Source organism: Thermobia domestica, chromosome 1, assembly GCF_964235325.1.
Source record: "Thermobia domestica chromosome 1, izTheDome1.hap1.1, whole genome shotgun sequence".
NCBI lineage: Eukaryota > Metazoa > Arthropoda > Insecta > Zygentoma > Lepismatidae > Thermobia > Thermobia domestica.
This window is the reverse complement of record NC_137454.1, coordinates 80,288,110-80,313,098: the sequence shown is the minus strand read 5'-3', so window position 1 is coordinate 80,313,098 and position 24,989 is coordinate 80,288,110. Positions and strand designations below refer to the sequence as shown.

The window sequence follows — 24,989 nt, the reverse complement described above, 5'->3', positions numbered from 1 at the left end:
TGGATCAAATTCCGGTTCACATCTCATATAGCCTCGATGTTGAAATGGGATGCTAAACTTCAACAATAGACAAATCAAGTAATTCGTAGGATTGTTCTTGGACTAAGTTCTGAAATCAGGAGCATCATTTGGGAAGGGCAGGGGGTTCCAGAAACGCATACTTTTAAATAATTGTATACTAATCTCTGGTAAAAAATATGAAATAACGCTACTGTCTGAAATGCAATTCACAGATTTATACCAATTGTAATTGCAACCTTTTCCCATTCAACTTTTAGGGCATTACTAGCAGAATACGCGTTCTTCGCACGAGGAGAATACATTTCATTTTGGACATAAAGGACACCAAAACTGTCCCCAATCAACTTAGGGACCCCAACAACTATAAATTCGACACTAGTATCGGTGATTTTCAATTATTTTTACATGTTAGCACCCTCCCTTAAGAGTAATAATGATAGCTGCATTTTAATTTAAACGGCATCGGAAGTGTTACTGTTCATCTCAGCAACCCTGAAAACTATGGATTCGACACTAATATCAGTCACTTTTCGTCTTGTTTTATATATCTCACTTTTCCTCTCACCCAAGTTGCGGGACTGAATTTGTATTTAAACGGCATCGGAAGCATCACTGTTCATTTTAACAACACCGAAAACCATGGATTCGGCACTAATATCGGTCATTTTCGACCATTGTTAAACATCTTCCCCTCCACCTCCGCTTCCCCTAAGTTGTACCATCAAAATGAAATTACAAAATAACATCCCAGGCCCGAACCTTATATATGTGGAAAATTTGATCGAGATCGGTCGGATGGTTCAAAAGTTATTAAGTCACAAACATAGTCTCTTTCATTTTTATTTGTATAGATGGATAGATTAAACCGTAAACGAACGAACAATAGATCGGGGAAGTGATCTCTAAAATGAAGTAGGATGTAGGAACACAACTAGGAGTAATTCTTCAAGTCAGAGGCTTCATACTCTTTACTTTAAATTGTAGTTAAAAGTAATGGTAGTAGTCAGCGAAACAACATAGCTAAATGCTTCACAAGAGCAGGTACTTGTATATAAAATGCTGTAGTTGCGATAGCTACGCCTTGAGTACAATATAGAATTTACCAGCTTGTTAGATGAAACTAGGTCGTATCTAGCGTATAACGAGCAGCAAAGCTTTTCCCCTTATTTTGTTTCCCTAATTACTGTTTATGTTTGTTGTATTGTTTGCTTGAAACCCTGAGCATACTATAAAGTATGGTTGATGTGTTTTATTATAATTGTTACTTGTGTGTGGTTTATTACAGAGATTGTATTGTTTGTTGTATTTTCAGAATGAGGTTTGTTCTCAGTAATTCTTATCCACTGTACTGCCAGTGAACATAAACAATTAGAGTGGCTCAAGCATCTTCCGATCGACCTTGAAAAGTCATAATGTTTGTCTCCGGTTAAAACAAAAAAGAACCAAATACTATTTGTGTCTGTATTGTGTTAATCTTGGTCACCAAGTTGTATTGTGTCTCCTGTGTTGGACATTGTGAACTGGTGTCTGTTGCTTCGTTTTTTTCGTTGTTGTTGTGCTTGATATATATATTCACTGGGCTTCAAATAAGCATGCTTAATACGTACTATATAAAAAACACTTTATACAAACTTTGGCGATGTGGATCAGGGTTTCCACCCTCTGTGCCTAAGAGTTCTCCAGATTAGAAATAAACAAGTTCCGTACTGATTCGTTTTTTGTTTTTTTAATTTTAATTTCTGCAACACTCAGCTGCTTTCTTTGATTGCACCACTCCTGTTTCCACCCACACCAGAGACTTTGTTTAGTAGCCTCTCATTCCGCACTCGTCACAAATCTCGAAAATTCGTATACCGTTTTGTCTTCAGACCTGGAAGTCATCGTTGTCATCGGAAGTCCCTCCTAGATGGCAGTGTCATCTGAGCTTCATCATCTCACCGCGAGCATCCTCAGGCTCATACTTGGTGAGTAATCCCATCTTTGCTTTTCTCTTCTTCTTCTTCTGTACATTTTCTTATGTATGTTGTGTTTCCTTGTTGATATAAGATTATTTTTATTGTCCACTGTAGATACCAGTGGTATATTGCGCTTCTATTGAGAACATTCTGTACACTTATATTCCCAGTTGCCCTTTTGTTAGTTGCTTGTCACATTAGATAGAGTATTGTTGTGTAACATATTGTGAACCAGGTCAATTGTCTCAATGGATGAAAATTAAATTGTTTTAATTTTTAAAAAAATAATTAGTCTTGCGATGAAGAGACATGTGCAAAAAAATGAGCCTTTACTTGCATTAGAAAGTTCATTACCTTTTTCAGTAGGTACGATTGCTTTACATATACTCTTGGTCTCTGAAACCCTTCCTTTGAGCTTATGTATTTAATCATACTTCCATTTTTGTGTGTGTGTGTGTGTGTCAAAAGATCTAGTATATTTCAAGCAAAAATTTTCTTTGTAGACCATATATCTGGAGAACTACATATAGTGTAGCCAAACTCAAACTATCAGTTAACTCAGTATGGTGTGCTTATTCCGTAGAAAACACGAAAACTAGATTTAGGGGACGTTCAAAATTTTGAGGCCCCTGATCCAAAAACTAGTTATTAGCCAAGATCGCGATTTTTTTTTTATCCATTTTTAGTTTTCCTAAAATTCTTATTTAGGAATATTTTCGAAAAGGATACAGGTGTTTATTTTTTCTGTCGAAAACAAATTGTACTTACTTTGGAATGTATTCTTAAGCATTTCTGTTCTTTTATGTATGTATATAAAAAAGGGCAACGTAATTTGTTGTTGTTGTTGTTGTTTCGAATATGTTGCTTGAAGAACGTTGTGCGTGTTATATTTAGAAGTTTATTACAAGAGAAATTTTGTAGAGTAAAGAAATGAAATGAAGACCAATACATTCCAAAGAGTTCTCCAATTTTAACAAAGATCATGTTCACTTATTCGTTGCACGCACGTTAATAACATTTTCTGAACTCGATCCTTCATTCTTCTCCAAAAACCTTACGTCTGATGTGGTTATTATCGTCATGAAGTATTTCTCATATTCTCATCAGGATATTTATTTATTTGAGGACCGTGTTACTATCAAGTAAATCCAGGGACAGAAAATGAACCAGTTCTTGTGTAAACGCTCCGAACAGGTTTCTATCTTTAGCATAGGTTCTTGGTGCCTGAACCGGTTCAAAAGCGGGTCAGAACCAGTTCTTTTTTCCATCCCTGAGTAAATCTTAATTACAAATCGACATACAATCATCCAGAAATAAACAACTGCAAAATATTTACTTGCATGTGTTGCATTTCACTAATATAATATCAGTGTATGTGTGACATTCGCACTGTCTATTTTATCGAGCAAACATTTGAAGAAAATTGTATTTCTTCAGGGACAATTTGAATTATCGTAGAGTTATACCGATTTTTTTTTGTATGTCCACAGAATAAAGTATTTCCAAGTTACCTACAGTATATTGCAATGATTGTTCTATTATGGAAATAGCTCGATTTCTGTGATTCCGATCTTTTGACTGTCGTCCTAATAGGATTGAAAGAAAGTTTCTGTAGATCAGTTATTTTCATCTGACCGACATGTGACGTAGGAAAGAGAGTTTTTACAATCAGAAAAAAGGAAATACAATGGGGAAAGGAGGGGGATAAAGTAAGAGAACGGAATAACGAAGTGTTGTCAATGACTTATAATTCACAAAACTCGGAGGCTTCGAACAGGCACGTCACTCGGAGAGATCCGATGTGACCCAAAGACAGCGAAACATTGTCATATGCATGGAAAATATGTGGGACATTGCTAATGTAATTCTAGCAGACATGATTGTCTCCTCTCTCTTTTTTCTCTAAATCGTATTTTCGTAGTTGCTTGTGTATCGAAACATTGCACTGAAAGATAAGTACAACGTGTAACGGAGCATAAACGCGACAGAATTACAAAAATAAATAAATAAATAAATAAGCTGCTTGTTTTCCTTATGATGGGTAATCAAATTTTAATTAAGTGAACCTGTAAAATTTGTCATTTAGAATATTTTTAAAAAATGCCACTTATAAAAGATTTCAAACAGTATTTTGTTGTTATGATTATTATGTCAGTATAGTGTATGTTCAATATCCACTGCATTATTTTTCAGTATAGGAAAACGAATAAGCATGAAATTATATTTGAAATATTTAAAAACATGGTAGCTTGATTAAGAAATGTTACATTGGGAATCAAACAAATGAATGTTTGAGCTAGAGTAGAGAACGGTAGTAATCAACTATAAAGTTCTCCAGTAGTGCTGTAGAGAATATATTTCGACTGTTTCTGGTTTACTGGGTCTGCCTTTATCTCCGAGTGTGTCCAGGTCACCGGGTTTGCCTGGGTCTCCGGGTCACCCAGTCAGACCGAATCTGAGAAGCGATATTCAGACCTGGAAAACCTGGACAAAAATCGAAAACCAGTGACTCGTTCCATCATTAGATACGCATAGTCATGGATTTTCGAGTAGTTCGCGTGTACAATCGTTGTCTGCGCTATCGAGGCTCTTGTTTCCCTTTTGTCACTTTTGTCTTTTTTTCTAGATGGTCAGCTTTCTCTACCAGCTCTTTCCCCTCTCTGTGTGGTTTAACTAATAAGGGAAGCATAAAGCTGTGACTTCATAGAGCATTCAGCTGAACATTACCTCTCTAGGTTAATACGGTCTGTTAAAAGATAATGAGGAGCAGGAGGTAGCAATCAACCAAATTTGATTGTGTTATATCTGTCAGGAGAATATGGTCATGAATGACTGTTACCATTGCCAAAACACTTTTTTTTAATGTTCCATAATACAGGGTTCCTACTGGTCAGAGAAATCAGGGAAAACTCGTGGAAAATGGTAGAGATCAGGGAAGCTCAAGGGAAAAGATTGGAATTCAAGGAAAGTACGGGAAATTTTATAAAATATATTTTTTCTAACATTAATTGTACACCAATTTGAACTTACTGTTAGCCAACTATTATAATACCTATTTGTTTGGTTTTTTTTTTTTTTTTTTTTGCTGTTATATGGGGGAGTATTTTTATGGGGGATAAGTGGGAATATGCGGATGAGCAATTGATTACTATTTGCCTCTATATAATAAATGTTCTCATATATAAATATTCACCGTTATTTATTCCTTATTCATGTGTCAACGTCATCCAACACTGTCATAAAAGTCAGGGAATTTCCTGTCAAAGATCAGAGAAAGTCAGGGAGAAATCAGGGAAATACATTACGCTAGATCAGTAGGAACCCTGTAATAATATTTCTTTGAATTGTGTATGTCTGTTCATTATATTCGTGAAAGAATAATAGTTAACATGTGGTATAATGTTAACTTGTTATATACTGTGTATGCTTTGTGCAAAATTTATTGTTGAAAAAATTAGCTTCAACTACTTTTGTTTACCTTTCTATACATTATCAGTTTCAAAGATTTTGTCTCTCCCCTTTTTTCTTTTTCGGTCTTCTCCGGAAAGTCTAAAAGAAAGGACAGAGAAAAGAAACTAACTACAGACACGTTAGGAAGGAGCGAGAAGGGAGAAGCATTTTTAGAAGACACTCACCCGCTGGGAGAAATAGAAGAAATCTGGAAAATAACAAAAAAAAAAAAAGCTTTGTCTTACGTTTGCTATTTTTGGAGATTCCTTTTCTCTTCTTTTTTTTTAAATTATTATTTCAGAGTTAGATTGAGTTTTATTTTTTGAATAAAAGAGAAAATAAAATCTCTTTATTCAGCACATTGCTACGTTTACAAGTTTATCTTTCGCTTGCGCAAAACCAGGTTCTTCTTCCAATTTGGGTTTATTAATCAAGATAATTGTACAGATTTTCAGCACTGCTAGATCTTTAACCATGTTCTTTTTTTCTCTCTCTCTCTCTCTCTCTCTTCCTGTAAAAAAAAAGATCAATTAAATGTTAGAGAAATGCTTCGTTTTGAATTTGTTCTTTTTTATTTTTTTAAAAAACGAAATAATGTAAGAATATAATTTTGTTTTATAAGGGCGTCTAACTGTTTGTTTACCGTTTTATGTAAGGTTCTTATTCTTCCTGAGCAAACGATAAAAAGAAAGAGATTCAGCATTTTATTCCGTTATTATAAAAAAAAATTTCATTGTCAGCAGTCCTTTTCTTGCTCTTTTTAATATTGAGACAACAAATAGAGAGCTTTACTTTTGTTGTTTTTCTTCTCTGATGACGATGAAAAACAAGCACACATTTGCAGCTACAATTATCATCTCTTAAGCTTTATCTTTGCAATTTCTTAATTATTATCATTATTATTACCATGTTGTTTTGAACTACTTGCTTTTAATTGCATCTTACTACGTACAAGAAGGCAATTTCACATTATTTCTAATGTTTTCTACTTAGCCCTTCCCGCTGGTATACTACTAGCGCATGCACCTTTGGTGCATCATAGAAGAGCATTGAACGCATTATTGATGCTGAAAAGCGAAACTAAACATCAGCAAAGAAAGAAATGTGCGAGGAGTGATCAAAAAGTAAGGTTACAAAGCCTGCAGTGAACGTGTATATATTATTTCGTATAACGACTACAGCCAACAGTACATACACAGAAAAGAACGTATGTGGCGTAAGTAAAAATGCAGTGTTTGTGTTACATGTGTAAATCCTGTAGTTTTTGGACTTATCGTACAGCAAACGTATAACTAAAAAATATATTTTATACGTACTTTCCAGATAAGTGTTCCTAATAAACGTACTTTCCGTAGAAAGGAATAAACAGTATATAGCTGGTCAGCATCTCACATACAGATAGAAGTATGTTACATATACTTGATATATGTAACATACGTATACGTATGTAATATACGGAAGACTGTTACATGTCAGGCATCCTGGAACGGCATAACGTAACATCTAAGGACAGTGCGCACGTAGCATATGGATAACGTATGCTCCGTACTGATTTCTGTAGTGAACATAAGGATTCCATATATTTGTACAATATACCACTGCTCGGATAACGGATTTTTCTCAGTGTATATTAGTTCATTTTTCAACATAGTCTCCATATCAGTTGATGTACTTGTCGTGAGTTTGAAGACCCCTTCTGGTAAAAATTGTGTTATTCAGTATTCAGCCACGTTGTCACAAAGTGTTTTACCTCCTTGTCTGAAGCGAAGCGACGGCCTCCTAGGTGTTTTCGAACGACATTCCCAGTTCTGCCATCAGATGCCATAACGTGATCCTCCTGTTGTTTTGAATCAGCTCCTGAACGCGAGCTGTGTTCAAATCTGTTGATGCCATGCTGAGTCGGCTACTACGCTCCTCGTTGGTGACGTTTCCTCTACCAGCCGCAAACTTTCGACACCATTCTGCGACATGCTGACGAGACATTACAGTCTCCCCGTAAAGCTGTACCAATTACCGGTGAATTTCAGCTGCGGTTACATGTTTCGCCCACAGAAATCAAATAACTGAGCAGACTTCTTCGCGAGACTAGTTTTCCAAACGAGTCGCAATTTGTCAAGGATCTTATAAAATAGAGGATCTGCCCTTACAAAAAAATCTTGAAGCCATGCGTCACAGTTTCACCACCCCTACTCTGCCCACTCCGCCCAATAGGATCGCAATGTTTTGAGCTAAAAATCATGGCGGAAACGAAAGTATCCAATCAGACGATGGCAGAAACGAGAGTAGTCAATCAACGTGCAGATGCTCGGTTGTTTTTTGGCTTCATCGATTTAATAGGATGAAGATACATATGGGCAGATCCTCTATTTATAACATCCTTGAAATTTGTGTTTACCTACAACAAGCGCCGTAAGTGGGGATGGCTGAAACTCTGCACAGTTGCCAACTCCATGCATTACAATTACCGCATACTCCTCATTCCTCTATAACAGACGAAATTCTAGAAATATCGGCCTTGTAACGTTAGTTTCTGATCCTCCCTCGTAGAAAATAACAAAGTAAACAAAAAAATCTTCTTAATTATATAGTTTTCATCAACAGGTCCTACAGGGCAAACCCGTAATTTGTGTGCAGTAATTCGATGAGGACGGTTACTATTAATTAATTTTACAGAGTTTCTTTTTTTTTTTTTTTCAAGCTAAGAAAGTAAATGTTAAATATAAACTATCAAAGTTTTTAATTTTAAGCACAATTTTAACCGATGGTGTACAGCGGGTTGAAGGCTCGAGCGCTAAAACTGGTTCGAATGACAAAGCAGAAGATGCAACTTGCCTTCTGGTGCATGGTGCTCTATCCTGATTGACAAAACCCACAACCGCTGAAAAGAGGGGTTTTCAATCATTCGGATATAGCACAACTACTCACCTTTATTTGCTAACAGCGTTTTTAATTTTAGAAAAAAAAAAGTTTCGCATTGTTAAATACGAGAAAAAAACACTCCGAATTATATGATGAATTTTTAATCAATGTAGTGAGTTTATTTTTTAAATCTAGTTTCTTTTTTTCCTAATTATGTACATTTCAATTTTATTTTCAATGATACAACGTATTTTTGGGGGGTATAAAAGTTTTTAAATTTATAGAAAAAGATATATATATATATATATATATATATATATATATATATATATATATATATATATATATATATATATATATATATATATATATATATATATATATATATATAAACTCCAACTTTCATCTTTCATGTACCATACTTCTATGGGAGTCTTTTTTTTTAGCCAGCGCTTTCAATGCACGGATTAATTACTATGAAATGAGCCCTATACAACGTTTTCAAATAGTGCATTAATTATGAAAAATAAATGTATTTTTTTAAAATTTTATATATATATATGAATGGTCATTGATTAATCATGATATAACATAAAGTTTGCGAGGAAACAATTTATTTATTGTATCAGTCATTTTGATTATGTATGTGTATTTCTATTTGTCATATGAATATTTGTTTATCATATTTTCTCTCATTATCTCTTGTTGAGTGGGAAAAAAAACAAAATTGGTATTTTTAAAATTTCTTTTTCAGTTTAAAACAAATAGATTTTCATTTAATTAAAAAACGCTTTTATGTGCAAAATGTGGTGTTATTAATGTCCAAATTTGGAAGCATGATAAGAGATATTGCACGCTCATATATATATAATTTTAAATACGTGAACAGTAGGAAATGGCGCATCTCGGAGTAATAATTTGTACGTATGATCTACTGGAATTAGCTTATAATGAGATTAAAAACACACGATGCTAATAATAATAATAATAAAGTAATAGAAAAAACATGAACTGGTAATTGGGACTTCTTTTTAAAAAATCTGTTTAAAATATAGTTAATAGAAAACAGAAGGTATAAAAGTAATAATACTTTTTTTTTAAAAAAAATCCACAACAATATTATAAAATTGGATTGTATTTTGGCATTCATGTGTGATTTACAAACACTAATATACATACTAATACAAATTGCATATGGCGATTTTTCGAACTAGGTGTATTCAATTTACCATTCACAATATAAAATGTAAAAAATTACCATTCACATGAGAAGTGTTCCAATAGTTGCATCAGCTTGCATAGCCTAAATCAGCCATATGCATCAACCGGCCCCTAGACCAGTTGCGACCCATTAAACGCTTTCATCTGGTCCACCTGGTCCGTTATTGAGAGTGTATTTCTCATGTAATCTCTTAAACTGAACTGATTCCTTTTTCCTGGGTAACTGATTTTCTCCTTGGATATATTCTCCGCATTGGAACATCCAGTGTACCACAGAATATTGTGAGTCTAGTCCAGAACATAAAGGGTCAAGTTTGACATTAAAATGTTAAATAAATAGGTTTTTCTGTTTTTCTTTAGTAAGTAAATATGTTCGTTACCGTTATAAGAGATTTTGTATCCCCATGATAGTACAACAAGCGAGCTTCTCTATTGAATACGAATGGCCCTCGATGCCAGTAAGTCCTCTGTGATTGACGCATTCCCTGTTTCAATTTGCACATGCATGGTCTCAATGATTCCCATACTGATAGTTAAGAAAAAGACTATACATTTTTGCTTGTAATCATGGTAATGAAACACATTCATTTTTAAATTCCCAAATTATGGTATGCACAAATAACGGAAGTCTTACAAAACAACTCTGTCCTACGGAAATCCACCGTATTCAGCAGGTAAGAGAGGAAAAAGCTGTAAGAGATAGCGAGGATTTTTTTAAAATACGGATTCAGTGTATTCCAAGAATAGTTTCCATCTTCTCTCTTAATCCCTCTAATCAAACCAGAATTGGTAGAAATAAACCATTTCTATACACGAAACAAAATTAGAAATGAATTGATGGTTTAAGAGGGTTCATCACAGCGAAATTAAAATACCGCTAATTTTACAGTAATTATGTGAAATCTTCAAATAGATAAAAGATAATCGAAATGTGGAACAAGAGCGCCCTAGACAATATTATTTAACATGAGATACCGTTATCACGACTTACTTATCTCTTTTCGATTTCCAGCCAGTTTGAAATTCGACATTTATTTTCGCTTTTCTAAGTGGCTGCAAACGGAAAGCTACTAGGTGACTCGTGATAACGGTACCTCATGCAAAATAATATTGTCTAGGGCGCTCTTGTTCCACATTTCGATTATCTTTTATCTATTTGAAGATATCACATAATTACTGCAAAATTAGCGGTATTTTAATTACTCTGCGAAGAGGCCTCTTAACGCCGCGTATAAATTTATATTGAGAAAGGAAGCTACGTCACAAACCAATTGAGGTCACCGAGCAAAGGGTCCAATCAAAGACGTTGTGATGATGGTTACAAGTGGAGGGTGTCTGTAGATAGTGACAACTAAATTACATTGCTAATGCCTTGTAACAGGTGTGCAGAAGTGTTTGTCAACCGAAAGTTGGAAGGAGCACAGCGGATACCAAACTGAAATGCTTACAACGTTGCAATAGAGCAACATGTGTTATAAACATCAGTTCGTTTCTTATTTTGCTCCGAGTATAGTTTTAACATTTATCACCATAGTACACAAACGATAATGAATAGAGAAGATGAAAACGGTTTTCTCAAATGGATTTTCAGCGTTCTCAGAATAGGTTCTATTTCTGCATTTATCTTCTGAGAAAAAGCAAAAGCTGTAGAAATCTATGCAACTTCCGGTTTCAATTCTGATTACAGTAGAGCCAAATCAATAATAGCTAACGAAAACTCTTTTTCTCGTATGAATCCAACGTCTCAATAACTAGTTCCATATTCGACCTTCTTGATTTGTTGTAACCGGAGGTGATAGAATTATAGTGAACACAAGGAGTCGTGAAGCTCGACCTAGAATTACCGATTTGACCACTCAATACAACGCGAAGTTGTGTTCTGGTCGCCAGTCATGAAATTTTATCAGTATGCTCTCTCACGTTTTACGGTGGGGGGGGGGGGATATAGTGTTGACAGATTGCCGCTAAGTTTCGTTTTGTTGTAGTGGTTTTATATTTTTTGCAGTTATTATTCTTACCGTTGAATTTGAATGACAGTTACCTTTCGTGTTATTAGTTCTTTAGTGCTTTTTCTTTGTCTCTCAGTCAACATGTCTTTCAAAGTTTGGCGACATGGTTAGTGCACTTCTGGTGTCTGACATTTTCTCAAATATACGTTCGGAAGGCAGCTTCACGAATTGTAAAGACACTAAATACATAATATACAGTATAATATGAAAAGCTGCTGATGACTTGATTTTGAGATTTTATGAAAGATATCTTGGCCCCCTGTAACTCAATAAATGTTTAGTATACTTAGTTTCGGATTTTGTTTCCGATTTGGGTAGGGCAGGTACACAGTCTTTAACACTTAGACTGCCGTTTTGCCCACACCGTGGTCTACCCCTGTATTATATCAGGGTGCCGGATGTTACTTCTCAGGCCGAGTTGCCCACGATGTGTGCACACCGATCATTAGTTTCTTATGGGAGCTTCATTTAGTCGGCCTGCGGGTGTAATAAATTGGTTTATAAGGAAAATATACACATAACTTTTTGGTCATGAGAGTAATACATATTGATCATGCAACTTATGATATATACCACATTTCCCACGTCCTAGGAGGATAAAAAAATTCTAGTTAGGCGGCATTCTAACTAACTTAATATTTTGAGGAAATCGCAATGCTATTTAAATTGAGAAATAGATAACTCCAGTCTAGAAGGACAATTTTGTGTCAGGATAGGATTAATTCAGGTAGACTATATAAATAAAATACTGTTATATCATACAAGTCGGTTTATGCTTAATTAAATTGTGCTGTACTCAAAGAATGCTAGTTAAATATTTTGTTAGCTACGAAATAGCAAAATCAGATACTGTATTTATTGCAATGACATTATGCGTAGAGTGTTGTATAGTATGATCAAAAAACATTATCACTCTATTTATAATGTGAACTAATGCAATCCAATACAATGAATATTTTCATAAATTCGATGTGAGCAAATTCAAAGTGTTTTTCAAATAAAGATCTGTATTTGGTGAATGAAGAGGAACCCAATACAAATATTTAAGCATCTAGAAGACCGATCTGTGTACAGGCATATATATATATATATATATATATATATATATATATATATAAATAGATAGATAGATAGATAGATATAGATATAGATATAGATATAATCCAATATGGATTTTTTAGAACACAGTATATATTTTTTAATGTATCGTATAACTGGCATTTTCGCTGCAATTTTGAAAGCTTTGTGTTTTCCTGTTAGACCGCTTCCATTTCAAACAGGCTGAATTATACCTAGGTATGTAATGTAAATTCACGAGATCAGCATTATCTTTAATTTGTTTCCGCTCAAGATAAATTGTCTTAACTATAGGTTTAATAACTTTAGGATTGAAAGTTGGACAAATTACACATGCTTATAGACAAAGATTTTTGCTTTCCTATCTCTTTCTTTATGTGTGTGTGTATATGTGTATGTGTGTACATGGTTGTAAGAATAGAAACATTCCCTTATTTAAAAATTAACACCAGATTGTATTGTGAGTAATGAGTTAGCTATTTCCATGTAAATAAAACCTCTTGTGTTGTGTTATGCCAAACCGTATTATGTTTGTTGAAATTGTTATGGTTTGTTGGATGGAAGAATGCGGAGACAACAGCTGAGATAGGGGTGAATGGATGAAGACTAGAATTAAATACAACAGAAGTTAAAAAGAGTCCAAACAGTTGCTGTGTTGGGAGTCCGTTGTGGTTTCCTGGCGGGGGGAAGGGGGGTTTCGTGGATGAGTGCTCTAACTATGTTGACAGTTTTATCCCCGGGAGACTTTCTAAAGCTCTTGTGGACGTTTAATCTTCTTTCCACATTGTTCCATTTCATTCTCTGCCCTTCCCTCCCTCTTTCACTTCCTTCCGTACTTGAGTGACGCAATTGTGTGTATATGTTCATATGTGTGTATTTATAAACTAATATATATATATATATATATATATATATATATATATATATATATATATATATATATATATATATATATATATATATATATATATATATATATATATGTTTATGCTTATTTCCTGTGCATCACCAAGGAAGCATCATTTTCAGCAGAGCTTGAGCTTCTAGTTTTATAGAATCTACACCACAGACCAACCTCGTATACAAAGGCAAAATGCATTGTTACGTTCACAGATTGTTATAAACATACAGTATGGAGTATGTGATAAGTGAAACCCTCAGAAGTATATATTCTTTATTTATTAACTCGTATATTTCTTTCTTAGTAATATTTTTCTGAGTTGGTTAAAGTATATAATAATAATAATAATAATAATAATAATAATAATAATAATAATAATAATAATAATAATAATAATAATAATAATAATAATAATAATAACACATTTCATATATTTATTTTAGAGGAAAAATATCACAATGATAGTACGATCGACATACTCATCCGATCTTGATCGAACTTCGCATAGTAGGAGATTGTAGAAAACTTGTGTCACAACAAACTTCGTATGGTAGGAGATTGTAACAAACTTAGTCCACAACAAACTTCTAGATAGTAACAAACTTAGTTCTCATCAAACTTTACATGGTAGGAAATTATAACAAACTTAGTTCTCATCAACCTTTACATAGTAGGAGATTGTAACAAACTTAGTTCGCATCGAATTTCGCATAGGAGATTATAACAAACTTAGTTCGCATCAGACTTCGCATGATAGGAGATTATAACAAATTTGGTTCGCATCATACTTCGCATTGTAGGAAATTGTAACAAACGTAGTTAGCATCAATTATGGAGTAAGTACCTGTAAAAACCGTAATGACAAATTTGTGAAACGGTAAGCAGTTTTACCATCTACACAAGCGGTAACTCTTTGCGATTCTTTCCATCTTTCAATACACAGTGACTATGAAATTATTTATTCGTGAAAATGCACTTGTTTGCTGTTTATAATGCATGGTCGACCATCTGTAACTCAACACAATATTTCTTTTGGTTATTATCATTTTTGACCCGGACCCGGATTAATTTCGTTCAATCCCGAACGGATGAGAATCTTATTATATACAAATAAGACAGTCTTTTTGAAATTGTATGTTCTAATCAATTGAGCTTTGAAATATGTGAGTTTTTCTTCCTTTTCAAGCAAGCTCCCTTTAGTGAAACAACTCCGCATACAGTTTTCGGCATGTCAGTAAATAAAGTATTACCTGCTCCGGTGTGTACATGTATTTTCCCTGTTAGATAATCAATAACCGTGTACATTACATATGTCCAATGTGCCGTCATATTTCAAAGCCTGTTGTGATTTTGCAATGGAATGAGGAGAAGCGAGACTGAAAGTGAGAAGAGAAGGTACAGACATTGAAGAATGATGGACACACACACACACACACACACACATATATATATATATATATATATATATATATATATATATATATATATATATATATATGCATTAGCTACATATACTCATCAACTAATGAATATCAACTAACATTTAATCTTGTACCACAGTTATTTTTATTTGCTTGTGGAAGAGTTTTAGTCATTTTCATAATGAAATGCCCATTTATTTAGCAAACAGAAGTTTTGTGTCTATATGTGTAATTACGTGTGTACGTGTATGAATTTCAAAATTATAAGCACACCAAATAATCTGTATAGAACGTGATGTTAGCTTTAAAAGACATTCATATAATTAATAACTTCAGTTCATATATTAGGTATGCATATATAATAATAATAATAATAATAATAATAATAATAATAATAATAATAATAATAATAATAATAATATGAGATGGTAATATAATATGGAAACATAGAATAGTTTATGTACAGATGAGTAATTATCTCAGAGTAATATTACTCAGAGTGAATTCCCTTGCGCAAGCGAAATAAAATATATAATAATGAATTACAGTAAACTTGCATCAAATTGAAATTAGATTTCTGGTTAAACACAGTATATAACGTCGTTCAACTATGTCTGTTAAGATAATGGAGGCTGATAAACACAGGCAATGGTAGAATCGGAATGATGAGACGAAACAGTTTCAAAATAACATAAGCAAACTTGTTGATTTTGAGTTTAACGTCCCGTTCAGCAGCAAGGCTATATGAGACGTGACTTACTGATTAACGTGGAATCTGAACCACATGAGCTTCCGCCGGGAATCAAACTTAAGTATCCCATGTCAAGGCGCGTACGCTAAGCGCTTAGCTAACGAAGGAGCTCAACATCAGTAAACTTGAATTTGATATTCAACTTCAAGTGTAAATCGTGTGATATCGAACTTATGGGAGACCGCACTTCAAGTGAAAACTGGGGCCGCGGTGGCCAGTGGTAGACCGTTCATCTCGTGCATGGGGGTGCTTGGTTCGATTCCAGCTCGCGCCAAGAGAACTTTATGGTGGACAAACACCGTGTACGTGGGTTTTCTCGGGGTTCTTCCATTTCCTCCCACTGTCTTCATTCCACTATTTCATTCATTTCTCATTATTACCGTCTCCTTTAGCCTAACCGACATAATCGTGAGACGTAAAACTTAAAGATTTCATTTCATTTATCAAGTGAAAACTCTTCTTTTGAAATAAAAAGAAAAAGAAAAGACAGAAAGAAGAAAAAGAAAAAGAAGATGAACCAAATCGCTAGTTACATTGAAGAGTTTACGAATTCTCACAAGCTAACATACATGTATATGATCGTGATATATATATATATATATATATATATATATATATATATATATATATATATATATATATATATATATATATATATATATATATATATATATATATATTCTGTCTGGACTTCCTTAGAGTACTAAATAAATAAATAATGTACGCATTTGCTTCCCTTTGATATTAACATAGTAAACAGAATAGAATATAATGCTTCCGTGTTCCTGCCTAACCTCAAACTTTGGTATACTGTACGTTTCCTTCCTTTAGGGCTGCATATTTGATTTTGATTTCTTGGCCTATATAGTGCATGGTAAACATGAAACATTAGTATTAGTATTAGTATAGCGGCCTGAGCGAGTGTTGACTTATAGTAGCGCCAAAGTTGATTTTTACGACATTTTTTATGAATTACTCGTATTTTACGAAAAGTCTAATGTTATCTGACTGATTCCAAGACAGTAAATTAAATCCTTGAATTTTCACTGAATTCAAGATACGAAATCCTTGATTTCCATTGAATCCAAAGTACAATGCGCATGTTTTCTCTGCTTATGATTTCAAAATCGATTCGAGAGGGAGGAATAAAACCTGAGTAATTGGGATCCTACTTTTAGCAGTAAACCTCATTTTACATGTTCATGGCGCTGGAAAGTGATTAACTACAATAAACTCATTGGAATAACATTTAAATGTCCTGCTATAAGCACATGACAACGTATTTAGCAAGCGAAGCACCTACCCACATGTCTTCCCTACAAGAGAAAACGAGGGGTCACGGTGTCTCAGTAGTTGAGCTGTCATCTCTGGTGTGTGAAATTTTTGGTTGGATCCCAGCTCGCATCAGGTGGACTTTGCGTTGAATTTCAGGTTTTCCAGGGGTTCCCCCATCTACTCCTACTTCCTTCATTCCATTATTATTATCGTCTCCCGTAGCCTCGAAGCATAATTATGGGACATTAAATTAAAAGGTACAAAGATCAAGTGGATCCAAAAGATATCTTTGCGCAAGAAAACATTCTACTATCGTTTATATTGACCGGCTACATTTCACGAGGTCTGGCCGTTACGATTATGATTTAAACGTTTAAATATCCTCGACCGATCACAACTCGTCATGTGATTCCAATAGGTTATTCCGTTAGGGATGCGCACGAGACGAGTCTAGACGGAATTTTACTGACGAAATTCGAGTCGAGACACAGCTCTTTCAATAGAGAAATATACATTTTTCGAGTCGAGATATCGCTTGTACAGCACATTTTCGAGACAAGACAGTCTCAAATCTTGTATCGTGCGCATTCCTATCCGTTATACCATCTTAACGTCACAAATCGGACAATCTCACGGCATCTGACGATCACTTTCAACATCATAATGCTTTTCGGCTCTCAGTCTCAACGTAAAATCCCTTTCCTCCTCTCAACCGTGATTTCACATATTTAAAATGAAGTGAATGAGAACTGACTTCTTGAAATTGCCCATCTTTTTGAACAAACTCTTAAAAGACCTAGCAGTCTGTAACTCATGTTTCTATGCGGGAGAAAAAGTAGTTCCTTTCTGAAAAATCTTTGTGTTGGAGCTAGGCAGTAGGTAGGTAGTCTCTAAGATTTATCGATGTGCCGTCGTTGTGCAGTTGTTCGCTAGATGTTCTTCCACTCTTCAAAAGAAAGAAAAGAAGTTCAAAATAGGTCTTGAAAGTCGGTAAATGACGTCATAAAGTGCCAGTGATGTCCGCTCTGGTGGGAAGCGATAAGGAACATTCCCATTTCGCCAGAGATCTCTGGTTCATGACTTTTTCATGCTGCTTCGTAATATTTATTCTTTTGATGTATTGCATCAGATAGAAGAAGAAAGGAGAGAAGAAAATGTAGTGTAAATGGCTATCATATCTGCATTTCATTTCAATTCTGTTTTTTTTTTTTCCCCGCACACAACGAATAAAGCCCTGTGTAAATAAATGTCTCTTTTTAAGGCACTTCGGTGACATTCTATGCTACTATTTATCAAAACATTAAATCTCTTATGCGTGATTGTTTGTGACGATAATGCGTGTAAGTATATGTATTCATGATATATAGTACTGTGTCACATACCAAAATATGATATACAGTACGAAGAAATGTCAACTGAGCCATTAAAGTTGTCTGAAGAGAACGTATATATTATCAATATTTACCATAAACTAAAGCTGGGAGATGCGGGGCACACGCAATTCAGAAAATGAGCACAGAGACATAACTTGTAAGTCAAGTCATTGAAAAAAATGTATGTTTGAGTATTGTAAATATGGTTAGAAATAAGTAATTCTACGAATAATTTATTACTAGTATGATTAGCAGTAGTGAGTTTTAAAAATAAATAAATAAAATTATTTTGAGCCGCCTATCGAGGCAATGTATAGCAGATCGTTAGGAAACGTAGCAAGCTAGTACTTAGAATCTGGTCTAGTGGCTAGAGCATGCGCCCTTGGTGCCCTAGACTCCTGGTTCGATTTTTTAAAAAATGAACACCTTATGTTGCTTACATTTACTCGGATACTCGGATTCTACCTTAAACTGTATGTAGACTCACTTGTCGTCTCCCTATAAGTGTGGGATTAAAGAAGCATCACTAACCAATCTGCTTAGCGAAAGGAGATAAATAGTTTTGTTTCTTGTCGTTTAGAAATAAGAAGTAACAGAGAATAATTAAGTTACTTCTTATCAATCAGGTTTCTGCACAGGGGAGAGATACAAATAGTTATGTTTATTGTCGTTTATATGTAAGAGAGAACAGAGAATAATTAAGCTATTTCCAGCCAATCAGGTTTTTGTATAGCGGAGGGATACAAATGCTATTGTTTTTTTGTCATTTAGAAGTGAAAGGAAACAGAGAATAATTCAGTTCCCTCTGGCCAATCAGGATTTTGCGTAGCGAAAGGATACAATGTTTTGTTTGTTATCGCTTAGGAATAAGAGATAACAGAAAATAATTCAGTTACTTCTAGCCAATCAGGTTTTTGCCTAGTTATGTTTATTGTCGTTTATAGGTAAGGGAGAACAGAGAGTAATTCAGCTATCTCTAGCCAATCAGGATTTTGCGTAGCGAAAGGATACAAACAATTTTGTCTGTTATCGCTTAGAAATAAGAGGTAACAGAGAATAATTCAGTTACTTCCAGACAATCAGTTTTTACATAGCGGAGAGATTAAAATAGTTTTGTTTATTGTCGTTTATAGGTAAGAGAACAGAGAATAATTCAGCTACCTCTAGCCAATGAGGATTTTGCATAGCGAAAGGATACAAATAATTTTGTTTGTTGTCGTTTAGGAGTAAAAGGGAACAGAAAATAACTAAGTTATTTCTTGCGTTTCAATTCTTTTACGGTATGATATTAAGTGATTGGTATAAAAAAAGATCAAATGTTGATGAGAAAATAATACCTTGTTACTTAAAAGAAAAAGAACCATATGTGAAATTAAACTTTATAAAACCAAAGAGCTAATGAAATAAGTGTGTTTGGTCTTTTGTAGTACACTTGATAAACTTATTTTCGTCTTAATTATCAAGTTCACTGTTCAATTCAATATAAAGTAATTTGTGTTCACAACAAAATCTTTCTTCTGCTTACTGAGTACAATAACAAATTTAACTTTTTATTAAAGCAATTAATTTATATAGCTATAACTCTTTTCTTTCCTTGACTGGCTACTTCATGGTTTATATAACATCATTAGCTGTAACATCTTTTGCTGTTCTGATTCTTTTATCTGTGTGTTTTATTTTTAACTTTTTTATCTCTATAAAAAAAAAGCTGTTATTAGGTAACGTTGTATTTTCGTCATGGTATCAAACGACCAAATTTATTTCATTACGGTTTCTCTGGAAACTCTAATTTTGTTGCGTCTAGAAATATCGGTATTCCATTTTAGCTCTTGATAAAAGGTTTAGTTTATCAAAATTCCTTATATATATATGCAGGCGCTGATCCAAGGAGGCTATAAGGACTGTAGCCCCCCTCCCCCCTCTTGACGCTCGGGTATACACTGGATAAAATGGGCTTTAGTCTTGTACCTTGTTTATCCGTATTTCCGTCCGTCGGGCAGACAAATAATTACAAGAACCACATAATGGATCACCATGAAATTTGGCCACCATGTAAAGGATCGAAAGTTAGGAATCGAGTTTGCTGATAGGAGATGATATACAAACCGGAAATGGTAGAAATCACCATGTTTTTGGCCACTATGTAAAGGATCAAAAGTTAGGAATCGAGTTTGCTGATAGGAGATGATATACAAACCGGAAATGGTAGAAATCACCATGTTTTTGGCCACTATGTAAAGGATCAAAAGTTAGGAATCGAGTTTGCTGATAGGAGATGATATACAAACCGGAAATGGTAGAAATCACCATGAAGTTTGGCCACTACGTAAAGGATCAAAAGTTAGGAATCGAGTTTGCTGATAGGAGATGATATACAAACCGGAAATGGTAGAAATCACCATGAAGTTTGGCCACTACGTAAAGGATCAAAAGTTAGGAATCGAGTTTGCTGATAGGAGATGATATACAAACCGGAAATGGTAGAAATCACCATGAAGTTTGGCCACTACGTAAAGGATCAAAAGTTAGGAATCGAGTTTGCTGATAGGAGATGATATACAAACCGGAAATGGTAGAAATCACCATGTTTTTGGCCACTATGTAAAGGATCAAAAGTTAGGAATCGAGTTTGCTGATAGGAGATGATATACAAACCGGAAATGGTAGAAATCACCATGAAGTTTGGCCACTACGTAAAGGATCAAAAGTTAGGAATCGAGTTTGCTGATAGGAGATGATATACAAACCGGAAATGGTAGAAATCACCATGAAGTTTGGCCACTACGTAAAGGATCAAAAGTTAGGAATCGAGTTTGCTGATAGGAGATGATATACAAACCGGAAATGGTAGAAATCACCATGAAGTTTGGCCACTACGTAAAGGATCAAAAGTTAGGAATCGAGTTTGCTGATAGGAGATGATATACAAACCGGAAATGGTAGAAATCACCATGAAGTTTGGCCACTACGTAAAGGATCAAAAGTTAGGAATCGAGTTTGCTGATAGGAGATGATATACAAACCGGAAATGGTAGAAATCACCATGAAGTTTGGCCACTACGTAAAGGATCAAAAGTTAGGAATCGAGTTTGCTGATAGGAGATGATATACAAACCGGAAATGGTAGAAATCACCATGAAGTTTGGCCACTACGTAAAGGATCAAAAGTTAGGAATCGAGTTTGCTGATAGGAGATGATATACAAACCGGAAATGGTAGAAATCACCATGTTTTTGGCCACTATGTAAAGGATCAAAAGTTAGGAATCGAGTTTGCTGATAGGAGATGATATACAAACCGGAAATGGTAGAAATCACCATGAAGTTTGGCCACTACGTAAAGGATCAAAAGTTAGGAATCGAGTTTGCTGATAGGAGATGATATACAAACCGGAAATGGTAGAAATCACCATGAAGTTTGGCCACTACGTAAAGGATCAAAAGTTAGGAATCGAGTTTGCTGATAGGAGATGATATACAAACCGGAAATGGTAGAAATCACCATGAAGTTTGGCCACTACGTAAAGGATCAAAAGTTAGGAATCGAGTTTGCTGATAGGAGATGATATACAAACCGGAAATGGTAGAAATCACCATGAAGTTTGGCCACTATGTAAAGAATCAAAAGTTAGGAATCGAGTTTGCTGATAGGAGATGATATACAAACCGGAAATGGTAGAAATCACCATGATTTTTGCCACTATGTAAAGAATCAAAAGTTAGTAATCGAGTTTGCTGATAGGAGATGATATACAAACCGGAAATGGTAGAAATCACCATGAAGTTTGGCCACTACGTAAAGGATCAAAAGTTAGAAATCGAGTTTGCTGATAGGAAGTGATATTCAAACCGGAAATGGTAGAAATCACCATGAAGTTTGGCCACTATGTAAAGGATCAAAAGTTAGTAATCGAGTTTGCTGATAGGAGATGATATACAAACCGGAAATGGTAGAAATCACCATGAAGTTTGGCCACTACGTAAAGGATCAAAAGTTAGAAATCGAGTTTGCTGATAGGCAGTGATATTCAAACCGGAAATGGTAGAAATCACCATGAAGTTTGGCCACTATGTAAAGGATCAAAAGTTAGGAATCGAGTTTGCTGATAGGAGATGATATTCAAACCGGAAGTGGTAGAAATCGCCATGAAGTTTGGCCACCATGTAAAGGGTCAAAACTTAGGAATCAAATTGGCTGAAGTGGTACAATCAAACATTTCCAAGAAAGAGTAACGACTGCGCTGCTTGTCATGCATTTTTGAACATAATTAGCACTTGATCCTAGCTGGCTTTTTGTAATTTCACTGCGATTTAAATACACATCCTAAGGGGGGAGGGGGAAAGAAGTTGAAATGTATCTTTCAGAATTGTTCATACTTCCATTCTGCGAAGAGTGGATATTTCAGCTGCCATATTGACTGTCTACGTCAGTCATACAAATCTTCTAGTCCAGTGGTTCTCAACCTTTTTCTGACTGACGACGCACTTTACTGTACACCTACGACATCGCGATACATTTGTTTGATATATTAAAATTATATAAATTTCACGTCAGTGGAATATGTAGAGTTTCATCAAGCGGGTGTCAAGCATTCAATATCATTTCCTTTCAGTACATGCATGATATATGTATATCTTAATATAGTAAATGTTTCTTTTTCCATAATATCTTGCTCAAGAGGGTTAAAATTCCGAAACCCTCCTTGTGATGTACGCCACTGATAGTGTTGTGACTCTATATAGTAATGAGCATTGTTTCTGCCGTTAGAGGCGCTGATTGTTATGATTTGTCTCTAAATTAATTCTGACTAATTGGTTTATTAATCCTTAAACGCATGACATGAATTGTAGCTTAGTTTCCATAACATGGGTCTTTATGATAGGTCCATGGGTCCATAACATGGTCCATAAGATTAGTTTGTTCAGAGTATATATTTCTAAAAAAATCCAATTCAAAGTACAAGACTAGTAGTAATAATACTACTACAAGTATAATAACATTTCAGTAAAACACATACTAATTTGTTATAGTAAAGAACTAATCTAATACTACTATAAAGATTAGTATTAGTATTATATACTAATACTAATATAAAATAGTAATCTAATACTAAAATATACCGCGGGTCAGAAATGACCCATGTTATGTATACTACGTATATAAATATATATAATAAAATGTAAAAAATAAATACAAAACCAAAAACTTAAATACATTATTTTTATGTAGTAAACAAACCAATAGAAGATGTCACGGAGAAAAACTACTGTGCAACAAATATTGCAGACAAAAATCTATACATAAATTACTGCTGGGTCATTTTTGACCCATGTTCTGCGTTCTAGGGTTAATGACTGCCAGAGCGAAATCGGGTGAGGTGTATAATGGAGAATTTTTTATTGGAGAAAAATATGTATCAAAATGAGCAATTAATTTCTGGGGGGGGGGGGGGGAACCATCAGAAGCCGGAAACCAAGAATGCCGTACATCTTTCTGAGGCCGGAGAATTTATTTCACCATTTAAAACTTATATGCTTGTGTATCACTGGTGATTCACAACAAGGATACAAAGCTTGTGGATCACGTATGATATACATGGCTCCGCAAAGTACACCCACTGTGCATCAGCAGTGATGCATTTGGCAGTCAACGTCTTAAATCCCCAAATTTCAAGACATACTTTATGGGATTGTGCGACACATCAGTGTGTCGCGACACAACGGTTGAGAACCACTGTTCTAGTAAGTGGTGACGCCAGCTTTAATTTCTTAGATAGGCAAACGAAGGGACAGAATTTTTTGTGGGGGCAGCTATTTTTTTTAAACCGAAAAGGATAGTTTTTATTACTTAACCTACCACTACTTGTCTGGGGAGTGGTTGGAAAGAGATCTAGCCATTCGAGCCGCCCACCCTGCTTGCCCCTTCTGGCGTCGTCACTGCTCCTAGATCTTATATACATCCCATCCCACCGAAGATATTGGATACTTGTCTGCGAGAAACCTTTTTAATAGGAGAAAAATGCAGACACAACTTAATCCTCTTACTTAATCAAAACTTCATTGTTGCTGTTACTGTGAGATTTGTGTACAGTATTTATCGTGCGTTAGACTATACATGTATCTATCGTTCCTCTCATTTACTAAGCCCAGAAGCATCCCTAGTTTATATCAAGCTACCTTTAGTGACTTACATTAACGCTTTAAGTGTATCCCCAAGTGAGAAGATAAATACCTACCTGTCCATTAACTTAAACCACACTTGCTTGTCTGGTAACGCTTATTACTTGACGTTGTTGCATTAACTATATATATATTTTTTTCATTTCTGCCCTAAACAGTTGTGCATTTAGTGATTAGAAAACAAAGATCACAATAACGTTTACAAAAAGATCTCTCTGGTTTATCAGATTGTGCTCTATCCTTGATTAATTAACTGGTAGATAATTTTGATTTGATAGTAAATACATACAAATTTAAAATAAGGTTCTTAATAATGGTTAATTGAACTAGAAGATATTTTTTTTATAGTTTAACAATGAGATATGGTAATGGAACGAAGGATTGCAGGTTGGATTTGTAGGCCTTATGCCAGATGGATAGCAACTTAGTCTAGCTGCAAATTTTATTTTTCAGTTTTTTTAAAAGAAAAAAAAGAAAAAAAAGGCGTTTACCGTTGA

At 34.6% G+C, this 24,989-nt stretch overlaps 1 protein-coding gene across 4 annotated transcripts in view; it reads left to right on the top strand.

Annotated features, from left to right (window-relative positions):
* The first annotated feature begins 1,912 nt into the window (after positions 1-1,912).
* Positions 1,913-24,989, top strand: part of LOC145686523 (neural-cadherin-like) — a 698,042-nt gene continuing 674,965 nt past the window's right edge. For all 4 annotated transcript variants that reach the window (XM_081759947.1, XM_081759925.1, XM_081759936.1 and 1 more), the window contains exon 1: positions 1,913-1,985. In XM_081759947.1, the coding sequence (XP_081616073.1) occupies positions 1,928-1,985 (58 nt within the window). In that variant the 5' untranslated portion in view covers positions 1,913-1,927. The remainder of the gene's footprint in view (positions 1,986-24,989) is intronic.